At 38.7% G+C, this 12,236-nt stretch overlaps 1 protein-coding gene across 4 annotated transcripts in view; it reads left to right on the top strand.

Annotated features, from left to right (window-relative positions):
• Positions 1-12,236, top strand: part of SLC44A1 (solute carrier family 44 member 1) — a 73,408-nt gene that overhangs the window by 15,941 nt on the left and 45,231 nt on the right. For all 4 annotated transcript variants that reach the window (XR_003532167.1, XM_027670990.1, XM_027670989.1 and 1 more), the window contains exons 2-3: positions 2,045-2,134; positions 4,602-4,744. Coding sequence is in view for 3 of the 4 variants with exons in the window: in XM_027670990.1 (XP_027526791.1) it covers positions 2,045-2,134; positions 4,602-4,744 (233 nt within the window). In the remaining variant the exon portion in view is untranslated. The remainder of the gene's footprint in view (positions 1-2,044; positions 2,135-4,601; positions 4,745-12,236) is intronic.

Raw genomic sequence — 12,236 nt, 5'->3', positions numbered from 1 at the left:
AGGTTTCTTTTTAACATATAAATTGCAGTCCACTTAGTAAATAAAATGGATTACTTATGGTAACTGTTACTTATGGTAAATGTGACTAGTCAGACAACCTAAATCCTTGCCAGAGCTATTCCAGAGGCTTTAAAAAATCCTATTAAAAGATTTTGTTTGCAGGTGGTACAGAGAGGATAAAAAAAACAACCAACAAAACAAACAAAGCACAGTCTGCAGAGCGTTCTATTGCTCCCTCTTTTGCCAAGGGCAGTTTACTTTTAAGACCACAGCTATAGGTGAAATTTGTCTCTGCTGTTTCTAAATAAAAGTAAATTTCTGAAGAATCTAGAGTTCTTGGAGGGAATTTAGGAACAGGAAGCATGAAGCCTTATGTATTTTCTGCAATTATCATTATGCTAATTATAACAACATAAATGTCACAATCATGTTCTAAATGTTAAGTCTGAATCGTGTGTTAGTGCTAAATGTAAACTGCCAGGATCAGAAGACAGGTTTTTTGAATGTGGGTAGTAGTGTGCACAAAATGACCTTTTAGCACCCTTCACTACTGATTATTGAGTAAAATCTAAAGAAGCTGGACTGTTCAGAGCTCACAGTAAATTTGCATAGTTTGAATTAAAATTATATTTGTCATATCTGTAAGTGGAACTTCCTTAATAAAATATTGCAAAAGTAACATGGAATTCCCTAATGCAAAGTCAGATGACTTAGAAAACTGTCTGTTTTTGAAGCATGATACATGCAGAATTTAATTTGTATTTACCCAGTTTGTAGCTTTCTAATAGTAGAAAAGTATTTGCTTTTTGCTTGTGTAATAACAAAAGCCAAAGTCATGAATATGAAAAAATCACCTTGCTTATATTATGTACATTACATGCTATTGCTTTTTTTAATTAAAAATCTGCAAAATCCATAGTAGAGATAAAAGCTCTTGATATTTCATCCAGCCATTTTGGTTTAATTGGGTACTGATGTTTGCTACCTGGTTAGCAAAATCCTGAAGATGCTTCAGAGTCTTGAGAGAAAAAAAATAAATCTGAATAGGTTACCCCCTTTGCTCTGTCCCTGGAGAGAACTATTTTGTATTCTTGCTGTATCAATCTCCTTTTCTTCCTCAAGGATTAAAAATATGTGCATTTTTAGGGTCTCAGGAGTCATATCTGAAGACTTAGTATTTGGGAGCCAGTTGAAAAAGCTCATCTATAATCAATGTTTTTTTTTGTAATAAACAAATTCTGATATGCTTAAATTTGTACTACATCTAATGCTTATTCTTTTCCTGAAGCCTTTTTGCCTAGATGACTCTTTTTAACAGACTTCAATTATCTTAGCAATGTATACACACTTGAGAACTTTTACCTCACGAGCAGCAAACTATTTGAATTGCTTACAACTATCTCTTTATACTTTGCAGTAGAGCCTCCATCTTCGAGTATTTCAACCTTTAAGTACACAACTTCCCTTTCTGGCACCATCGCAATATAGGCTAGGGATTTCTTCACTGAGATGTTAAGCTCAGCTGCTTTGTGGCAGGTAGAGAACTGTTCCTTAAAGAGCAATTTATTACCTCCTTTCTACATGCACTGTAATTGTTAAACCTGCCAATAGTGTTTGAAAACTTAGGGGCTTTTGGAAAGTTTAACATTTTATGCTTCTTGGAAATCAGATTACTGAAAGGTAGCTGTGGAAGACTGAAATAAGAGATATCGTCAATTTCATGCCGTTAATTTCTGTTTTATGTTAATAAAAAGTCAAGTGAAAATAACCTGGTTTGTGGATAAATATTTGTAAATTCCTAGATAAATTACCTGTTTTCTGGATAAATAATATTTGTTGATCTAGCTTCCTGTGGAAGCACTTCTTTTGAAGTCTTACATGAGCCTTACTCTTTAAATCTTTTGACCAAGCTGCTTCAGCTACCTCAGAGCTTAAGGGTGGCTCTTGCAGTATGTTAATGCCTTGTAGAATAATTTTCTGCCTTTTTCTATTGTGAACAGACAATTAAAGTGTTGTTAACCTCATCTCTCTCTTCTCACACAAGAGCTCCAAGCGAGAGTGGAAGCCTCTGGAGGACCACAGCTGCACAGATGTACCATGGCTGCTCTTATTCATCCTCTTCTGCATAGGAATGGTGAGTAAAACTGAGATAATTCTGTAAATGCTATATAGTTAAAGAGTTTCCATTCAGAAGAAAGGAATTTTCAAACCCTTCAGTAACTTAATCACTGGGAAAAGTCAAGGTATATTTGCATGAGAACCACTGGCTGTAGAACAGAAATGGGTAGTATGTCCTTGGTAGGGATCCATAATTTATTGTTTGTGCCAATTCTTTCTTCAGCTCCTCTTCCCCTCCAGTTTCATTGGTAAGTGATTTACATCATGAAGATGTATCACTTGAGTCATGTTTCTTTTGGGGCTAGATGTCCCAGAAGTGATAGCTTCGAGTCTGGTAAACAGTTCTGTGAATGACAGTAAACTTTCTGTGAGAAACAAAGATCCTGAATATCAAAGAGTTGACTGCTTTTTGGGGGGTTGGTTTGTTTGGGTTTTTTGGTTTGTTTGTTTTTTATCGCCTTTTTTTTCTTGGATACTTAGTAGAAGCAGCTACTGTTAACAGCCGTATTATTAGTGGTAAAACCTTACTTTCAAAATTATACCAGCTCTGTCCTGTGTGAGGAAGCCATCACCTTTTTAAAGTCAGCCTCACAACACTCTAGACTTTATGTTAAAAGAACAGACCTCCAAGAGCTGCAGATTAGTGGAAACTAGCAATACACTTCTTTTCATCTTGTTTTGCTTCATGCCATTCTTCTTAAACAGAGAATGTCTGTTGCTGTCTTGTACCGCTGTGTTACAAGCAGTAGTCCTTAGGGGTTTGGGACTTAGATGCTGTCAGCTTTCTTTTCTGCTGTCCCTTGGTCTCTGGTGTTTGGAATAATTCCACTGAAAAATTTCTTCTGCTTTCCCCAGGGTGTTTGTCAACGGCTGTGCTTCAAATGCAAACATTATAACGATTATTTAAAATCATATGAATTGCAGTGTCACCGTAATGTGGCTATCTTAAAATTACAAAAAGTACAGCACTTCCTGAAGCAAGTAGCTCTTTCTTTTGTGTTTGATTTTTTTCCTGGCTCTATTGATGTTTCCTGGTTGTTCATGCATACTTACCTGTTCCCCCAATAATAATTAGGTCTGCTATGCATGAGTGTCCCAAATTTTCCTGTCTAACCAATATGATATACAGAGCAATTATGGGTCACATACCTTGTTAGTTACTGTTCTAGGGGACTTCATTTGAAGGGTCAGGTGCCATGACAAGCCAGGAGGACATCACTGCACACTTGTAAATTAGCTTTGATAGAGGAAGGGTTGCATGATTTGCCTGTGTGTAAGGACAAAAATTCTTGAACTAGCCAAGAACCTGAGGACTATTATATGTAAAATGCATGCTAGTATGTCCTTTACAGAATAGTAGGGGATCTGAGAAATTAAAAGTGAGTGCTGGAAATTAGCTTGAATTATTATGACTAGTGAGCCTTTTGCTCACTTTGCCCTTGTTTTCAGTTTGAAATTTAGGTCTAAAAGTGCATTAGTGCATTGGCACTAAGGGAAACATTATGATTGGCTTGCTGTCTGGAACTGATAGCCTGTCCACTAGAGAAGGTCACTCTACTGTATCTTCACACCTTTAAAACCACACATTTTCACTGTTCCGTGCCGAGTTCATTACCTGTTGTCATCATCTCATCTGATCCTGCCACTGCCATCTGTTGCTTCACGCATTTGTCTCAGCTGCTCAAATCTTAGCTTGTCTCACATGTGAAAACAGGTTCACTGATGTAGTGGAGTGAGCTGATGGTTCATTTCTGCCTGTCAGTGGTGTTGTTAATGATGCTTTTGCACCAGTCTCCTGTTTGCACAATCACCATCTTGATCTTGGTTTTGCTTGTGAATTGTGTCTGAAAGTTCACAGCAAGACCTGCCTACATGTTGGTATTTTCCACATTACACTGTCTGAGCCATTTTGCTTTGTGTCTGTTTCTTTCCTGCATTTAAATCCAGCATATGGAACTGTAGTAGCCTTGATCTGGTCACTTGTTTTAAGAGGACTTCCTTAAAAGAAACTTGTGTTAGATAGGCCTCTTCATTCTAGCTCATCTTTGAAAGCAAGTAATTTGAAGGAAAGAAAAAAGTCTGAAAGCAAGAAAATCTGGATTGTGTGGAATTCTCTAAGATGCATAGTAATCCATGACAGCTCCAGCTCTGCTTGTAGCTAGCTCTCCTTCACTGCCTGCTCTTGGTCTCCCTTGTGCTTCATGCACAACTCACTGACAAAATGACTAACAAAAAAACCACCTACAAGAGTCTTAACTATGCTTGTATAATACCCAGTGTTGGATATCTCAATCCTCTTTTAGGTTACATTCAATTTTATTGTTGCACAACATCTCTCGGTGATGGTCCTTGTCTTTCCTTTTCCAGGCCAAAAGAATTTTTAGACAACTTCTACTTAGAAACAAATTAATAAAACTGACTTCTCCCAGCTGTCAAACAAAATATTGCTAAACTATGTTTGTTTGGGTTTTTTTCTCCTCTAGGGTTTTATTTGTGGCTATTCAATAGCTACAGGAGCAGCTGCAAGACTGCTTTCAGGATATGACAGTTATGGAAATATTTGTGGACAGAAAAATGTCAAGGTGGAGGGAATAGTCAACAGTGGTCTGGACCTTACACACAAGAAGTAAGTATGTGATTCAGTTGCTGCATTCTGTAAACCAGGAAAGGCAAAACCTTTCTTCCTTTGAGAGTGGTTTTCAATAAAATGGGAAAAGGGATATGCTAACTCATTCCTACTTGTCCTTTGGCACTTTTCTCACCTAGAGGACAACAATCTCTTGTAACAACCAGCAACAGTACTTGGAGAGTGTTTATTGACAGATATGCAATATGAGTATAGCTAAGACATTGAGGAATTACCTTTTCTTGGTATCCACTTCATGTAGGATATTTTATTAGGCCACTGAAGACTAGTTTGTTAGAGTTTTAGGTGTGACAAGTATTTTCAGATTTAGGAGCTGACCTTCGATATTAATTTAGAAAGGTTTGCTTTTGATGTTGTATGCTCAGTTTCTGCCACTAGGTGTAGGGGGAGATGAGATATATCTAACACATTAAACTGTAAGCAGAATATGTGTAAGTGACTTGTGGAGAAAATGCACAAAACTTGTAAGCAGCTCACAGCTCTTATTAAGCAGTATCATGTTAAAACCCTTACTTACAGTTCAGGTATTTCCTATCTGTTGTACAGAAAAACATCCCACTGCAGTAGTAGTACTGGAGAAGTAACAAAAATTCTGGACTTACAGGTTTAAAACATCTGTTGAGGTCTGTCTGCCAGTCAGTGCCCAGAGTGCATCTGTACAACTTGGGTGACTTAAGAAAGTAAACTGTTTAGCCTGACCATTGAACAGTGGTATTAACAAACAACAAAAAAAAAAAAAGAGAAAGATGTTTCTATCACTGTTTGATTCCTTCAAAGAATTAAAAAGTTATTCATTTCTGAGTATGATAACCTTTTGCTTCACGCTTTCAGACTAACAGAAAATAGATGATTTGCATAAAATATTTTGGAGGGATGCTTTCCTAAGATCTGCTTATTTGGAGTTGCTATACTAAAAACTTCTAAATACCTGATTTGAGATTTAACGTGGCTGGGTAATTGGTGGTTACCAGAAGGACTTGACATAAATAAAATGGCCTGAAATATTGTACAGATTTCTTCTGTCGAAAAACCCCCTACTTCTTAATCTAATCCCATCTTCCAGGAGGGTTGAAAAGCTTAAAATTCATGAAGCATAGTTTTCCTATTTTTTTACATAAACATTTTAATGGTTTCCAAATCCCTGTATATTCGATACAAAATTGTCATTCTGGCATTCTGAGATAAAATGCAAATTTTAAAATCATAATTTTAAACTTACCTTTAGAAAAAAATGGTGTCTGAGTTTGTGTGAAGGTAGAGAAATTTAGACACCTTATTGAAATGTAATAATTACTATTGTAATAGACTGCTACACGTGACAGAAATCACGCCATCATGTGGAGAAACATCTACCACTGCTTAGTGATTTCCTCTTGTAAAGGCAAGCTCAAAAGACAGCAAATAAGAGACTATTTTTAACACAGTTAATAGACAGCCTGTTGTTTATTAAGAAGTCTTAATGAGGTTCAGAAGGATTATGTTTTTGTAACAAAGATGTTGTGGCTTGAGGCATGACCTAAGCAAATTAACAGATACACTTAAAAGGAATATCATCATCTCTATTTGCCTGAGAGTAAGAGAAAACCTTCTACCAAGGCAGATTGACTGTTCACATGAAGTGCCTGGTACAGTCCAGGGTAGCCAGTTTTGGAAGAGATTGGTTCTTATATAAGCGAGTGATCCTTCATTCTCCCAACCCTATAGTTTCTTCTGAAAAATTGCCAAGCAAATTTAAACAGCTATCTGCTTTGCATCTGTCTCTAGCAGATGGAGTTTCTCCAGTGTCTGAGGTACAGTTCATGGGAGTATTTCATGCTATTTTTATAAGAGTACTTTTCAGGCAGACTGTAAAAATAAGCTTTTCTTCCTGCCTGTACATTTCAGTTTGTCTAGAGAAAGAGGACTTTTAGGATCCACAAATGCTTTTCTGGAAACATGAAGTTATTTCATTTTGCTGGCAGGGTAATTCTGTTTTCGTTTCCCAATCCAAAGGCAGAAAAGCTAAATCATCTGTAAAAATAACATTTTCTTCTTTGTACGTGACAGCAACCCGTAGGCACTGTCATGTGGAAATGAAATGAATGTGGCCTGTGTGGATATGGAAATCTGGGTGGTAAGGGTGAAGAGGACAGTCCTCACAGGGATATGATTTGCTCTGTGTACATCAGATATGCTGAAACCACTGAGATGAAATGTTGGGAAGGAGGGTTCTACAATTCAGTCTCATCAACAAAGAGTGGATCAGGCATCTTTTTATTTTTACCACAGAAACCACAGTACACTTTAATAATCTGTGCTCTAGAGTCAGACATGGGATTACACTCTAGCCCTGGCAGTGAATTCTAATTAAACCTATCTGCTTCAAGTAAACTCCTTGCTTTACAAGTTCTGGTAGTTATAAGGGGGTTAAAAAAAATTATGTTTTATTTGCAAATAAATGATGACCATGGCAGACAAATATAAGTCCCTGAAATGCTAGTTCAGTCTGATTTTTTGATGACCAATGCTGCTTGGACAGAACTCAGTTTTTGCTGTTTACTCCAGTATAAGGAGATGTGCATATGCTGCTATAGGGAATATAGCATTCCACCTTAACAAATGCCCTTGACCCCAGAAAATGGGGTTTAGGTAAGGGGAAAACCCAGGGAGAGCTTGCAAGCAAGCATGCAGAGAATTTGGTTGAGTGAAACTGCATGTACCCTACAGTTAAAGACATTTTTGACAGTAGGCTCTCATCTTCATTCGATAGATTTATTGGCACAGATCAATTATGATATTTGGTATCTTGATCTATCTGCCTTGAAAAAGGGAACCTGAACAAAGAACAACCTGGGCAATTATTCCCTTTCAATCCAAACTCCCCATCCCTCACATGACAGTCCATACCAATAGCAGTGTTCTGTAGTCCACATTGTAGTATGGTTGTTACGGTTCATATACCATGCTCTATGGGCTGTACACTCTAGCTGTTAATTTTTAGGCAATATTTAAGATGCTTGTTCTAAGTATTGTTGATGTTCAGATTATTAGCTCCAGGTTTCACCTTATTGCTCTCTACAGCTACTGAAAGGAAGTTGTGGAAAGGGTGGGATCAGTCTCTTCTCCCATGTAGCAGTTGAGAGGAGGTTTAGATTGGACACTATGAAAAATTTCTCTATCAAAAAGGGTTATCAAGCCCAGGGAAGTGGTTGAGTCACCATTCCTGGAGGTATTTAAAAGACGTGTCGAAGTAGTGCTTAGGGACACGGTTTAGTCACGGACTTGGCAGTGTTGGGTTTACTGCTGGAGTAGGTGATCTGAATGGTATTTTCTAACCTAAAAGATTCTGTCATTCTAAATCTACCCTCTTGCAGTTTAAAGCTGTTCCCCCTTGTCCTTTCACTATTTGTCTATGCGAAAAGTAACTTTCCCTCTTTTTCATAAGCCCCCTTTGAGTACTGGAAAGCTGCTACAAGGCCTTCCCACAGCCTTCTCTTCTCCAGGCTGAACAGCTCCAACTCTCTTAGCCTGTCTTCATATGCTCCAGCCCTCTCATCATTTTTGTGGGCCTCCTTTGTGCTTGCTGTGATGGGCTCATGTCTTTCCTGTGCTGGGGGTCCCAGAGCTGGGTGCAGTGTGCTGGGTGGGGGACCCACGAGAACAGAGTAAAAGGGGAAAATTCATCCCCTTTGCCCTGCTGGTCATGCTTCTTTTTACAAAGCCCAGGATACAGTTGGGTTTCTGGGCTGCAGGTATACATTGCAGGGTCACGTCCAATTTTTCATGCACCAGTACCCCCAAGTCCTTCTCTGCAGAGCTGATACTACATAAAGATGCATAAAGACACTTAATGTTCTAAGTCTACCGTACTGATTTTCATACAGTAAACATATTTGCATTTGCAGTGTTGAAGCATCTCTAACAGTATGATTGCCTTGTTTACTTCAGTCTTTGTGTTGCTGATATGTTATTTTGTTATCAACAAATTAGTCTATTGTTGATTGTAAATAACTGAAATTGCAGCACAAAGCATGTAAGTACATTCTTCTAGGAAGAAACAAAACCTGGTCTGTGATGACACAGTATGGAATTTTCTGCAGTAAAATCACTTATTTTCTATAAGTAAGCTTTATAAACAAAAATAAAATTAACCTTTTCTTCTGTAGTGCTGGTGCCTGGCATTTTGATTCTTGTTTTAACTGCTAGAAATTTAAAAAAAAAAATCTTACTTCTGTCTTCCTAGACTACGGATTGAAGCCACAGATTTGATAGCTTGGAATTTTCTGTGCAACTGCCTTAACTTCTGTCAGAACTGCCTCTGCCACTGCAGTGCAGTGTTTGAATTACATGTGGTCTATTTAAGTGTATGCCAGCACAGCACACTTGTGTCAAAACTGCTTGTGACACTGTAGTTGAGTTGTATTTCTAAACTTCCAGACTTAAGTTAAAATGGTAGTATTTCACAAAATATTCTGGCAATTAAAATTACAACTTGGCCCTGGAATTTAAATTACTGTAGAAGTGGGCTGAGTTCTGTCTTGTCAGTGGCAACATTCCTCATCTGGTTTCTGTAGGTAATATGTGTTACAGGACATTCAAAGAAGCCTTCTGTCCAGGAACTGGAGTCCAGCCCTATATATCCTTGTCTCTGCCTAGGCTGAGGGATGGGGGTGGACTGACACATATGGGACACTCATGCAGCTGGTTACACAGAGTGGTACTGACAAAGTGCTGCCTTCAACAGCGGGACTCACAAACAGAAGCACAGACAGCCACGTCCTCTCCTCCTCATGGGCTCACAGAGACAGAAGGTCACTAGTGCAGGCACAAATATGACACTTTCCGGGTTCACAAGCTCACATACATTTTTGGATCTCTCAAGTACCAGCACAGCACCTCTGCTCACCTGGCACCCCTGCCCCGTATCTGTCTCTTGAGTTCCTCCTACTCAGCAGCTGATCCAGCTTGTTGCTAGTGAGCAAACACACACGCTCGTCCCACAGGCACCCTGTGCTCACAGTTCTCTCAAATACCAGTGCAGACCCTCTGCCTACCTGACACCTCTGCCTGGACCCAGAGCCTCCTACGCACCATCTGATGAAGCTTGGAGTTTGCTGGGGAGTTACAACAGGAGTTGAACTCAATTATCCTTGTGGGTTCCTTCCAACTCGGGATTTTCTGTGATTCTGTAACGTGCGTACACCTCCTTTGGCTCAGCCCCTGTCAACAGCCAGCACCATGTGGGCTGTGACCACTTATGCTCAGTCCTTCACCTCTGTAGCTTCTTTTTTTGGTGGATGCACATTGTTCCCACCCCAGCAGCCCATTGCCAAGACCCCTCTCTGCCTCAGTCACTGGCACTGAGACCCCACTCACTTCTGTAGCTGACACCATAAGCCTGGGGCCCATAAACCCCTGGTCTGATTCTAGTTGCTGGCACCAAATCCTTCATGCCCATGCCAGTCTCCCCAGTAGCTGGCACTTAATCCCTGCAGGACTTGCAGCATCCATACACATGGAACAGAGACTGGAACTATGCAGAGAGAGAGTTAAAGGATTTAGTAATAGGATATGACAGACTGCAGTGATCAGGTGTTGGGGTCAGTCAGACAGTGTACTGACCAACACCAGCTTGTATGCAACTGTCCCTTTTACACCCCCTTCTGTCTGCCACCCTGTCCCATGCACTCTTCCTCAGCATCTCGCACAGTCCCACTGACCATTCCTACATTCTGTATCTGTGGGTTTGCATCCTTTTCAGCCACACAGTCCCTGCCTGCAGTTTCTTGATAGCCCATCAGTTATTGTGATTGACTGGGTTTGTTTCTGATTATTAGTATAATAACCTGATTACTATATTCTGATTCTGAATATTAATATAATATTAATATTGATATAATATTAATATAATATAATATTAAGTGGCTAAGTTTTATGTCTGAGTGTCTCCCTCCTTTTCCTTATTATCTTAGTTTGTCAAGGTGCTTAGCCAGATAGTCTTATGGAAAGTTAATAATTTTCAAAATCCAACATATCCTTACCAATTAATGTGATTGACTGGGTTTATTCCCATCCTAACCTGCCTTACCACATCAGTCAGGTTTTACTCTGTAAGTTCTTGTTTGTAGCTTCTTTGACCAAATAACCTCAAATGAGCAGACACTCTTCTTCCATGTTCCCTTATACTATAGAATAGCAACTGCAGAAACTTGCCCTCATGAAGTGGAAGCTTTGACAGGAGTGTTCAGTTAAGACAACTATTGAACGTCTTGGTATTAACTCAAGAGTATTTTCTTTGAAATAAAGGAAAACGGCTCACATACAGTTACTTTGTGTCTACAGGACAGAATTTTCCTGTTTGCATTTGCTTCTCAGACAATGGTCTATGGATTCCTGAGATCGGTAGTGTGTATTAAGTAAAAAAAACAGAAATAGCAGCGGATGATTTTCACTGATATGTGGACAAGGAAAGGGAATGTTTTAACAATGCAGGTAATTACCACATTACAGTTGATTTAGATTACATGGGGTTTGATGGACTTTCAGGAAGTAAGACTGTACTACATACTTATCATTCTTGTATACTGACACTGGGTAATAGAACAGTAGACAGCAATTAGTGTACAGACTGAAGTTGTTCAGGCAGGACCTAAATGCTTTCTAGGAATAGAAGGGATTTTACTGATTACAGAATGAATTCCCATCCTGAGGACTGCAAAAATAGAAATGGCATTTTATATGGTGGTTTGGTATTGATTTCCTATGATGATGTTAGAAAATATGTAGAGAGTATTTCAATGTATAGTGTATCACCAGAATTGTAGGAATTTGAAAGGCTTGTTCTACTTCCAAAGAGAAAAGCATTCTTCATCTGTATTATACCATCAGTGGGCAATTCTGTAGGTTTAGGGTTTGTGATGAAATGTGTATAGCCAGGAGATGTTAGCTAAGGATCTATAATATGTGCTTCAAATGGCAGTGACTCATCATGGAAAGTGAGAAAATAGAATCTCTTTAAAATACTGCACTTGAACATGAGATAGTTGTAATGAAATATCTGAACCATTTTTATTTCAAAGCAAATACTAAAGTAATCTGTTCAGTCATATGGTGTGGAAAATTGATCTAAACTAAAAAGCTGTTCTTGATTACTGGTATTATGTGTTTCCATTAAAACAGCCATGGACTTAGTCCTTTTGCAGCATAAGGGTAACTTTATGGGGTTTATTGGGTCTTTCTAGAAAAATTTAGAAATTTTGAAGTCAAGTTTAAGGTTGGAGTGAAGGTTTGTGAATGTTTGGGCTCATATTTATGAAACGGCATGGTAGGAGTGTTGCTGTTTTTAGGAATAGCACCATTTGAATGGACTTGAATCAGGTAGAGTTAAACATCCTTTCTGTGTTATCCAGAGGTATATAAATACCCATATACTTGTGGTGCATATGTTGAGTACATAAATTCTTTTGATCCACTCAGTTATGATAATATGAAA

The sequence above is a fragment of the Neopelma chrysocephalum genome, unplaced genomic scaffold (genome assembly GCF_003984885.1).
Source record: "Neopelma chrysocephalum unplaced genomic scaffold, ASM398488v2 Primary Assembly neopelma1_97017, whole genome shotgun sequence".
In the NCBI taxonomy this organism is placed as follows: Eukaryota; Metazoa; Chordata; class Aves; order Passeriformes; family Pipridae; genus Neopelma; species Neopelma chrysocephalum.
This window is presented reverse-complemented; position numbering and strand designations above follow the sequence as displayed.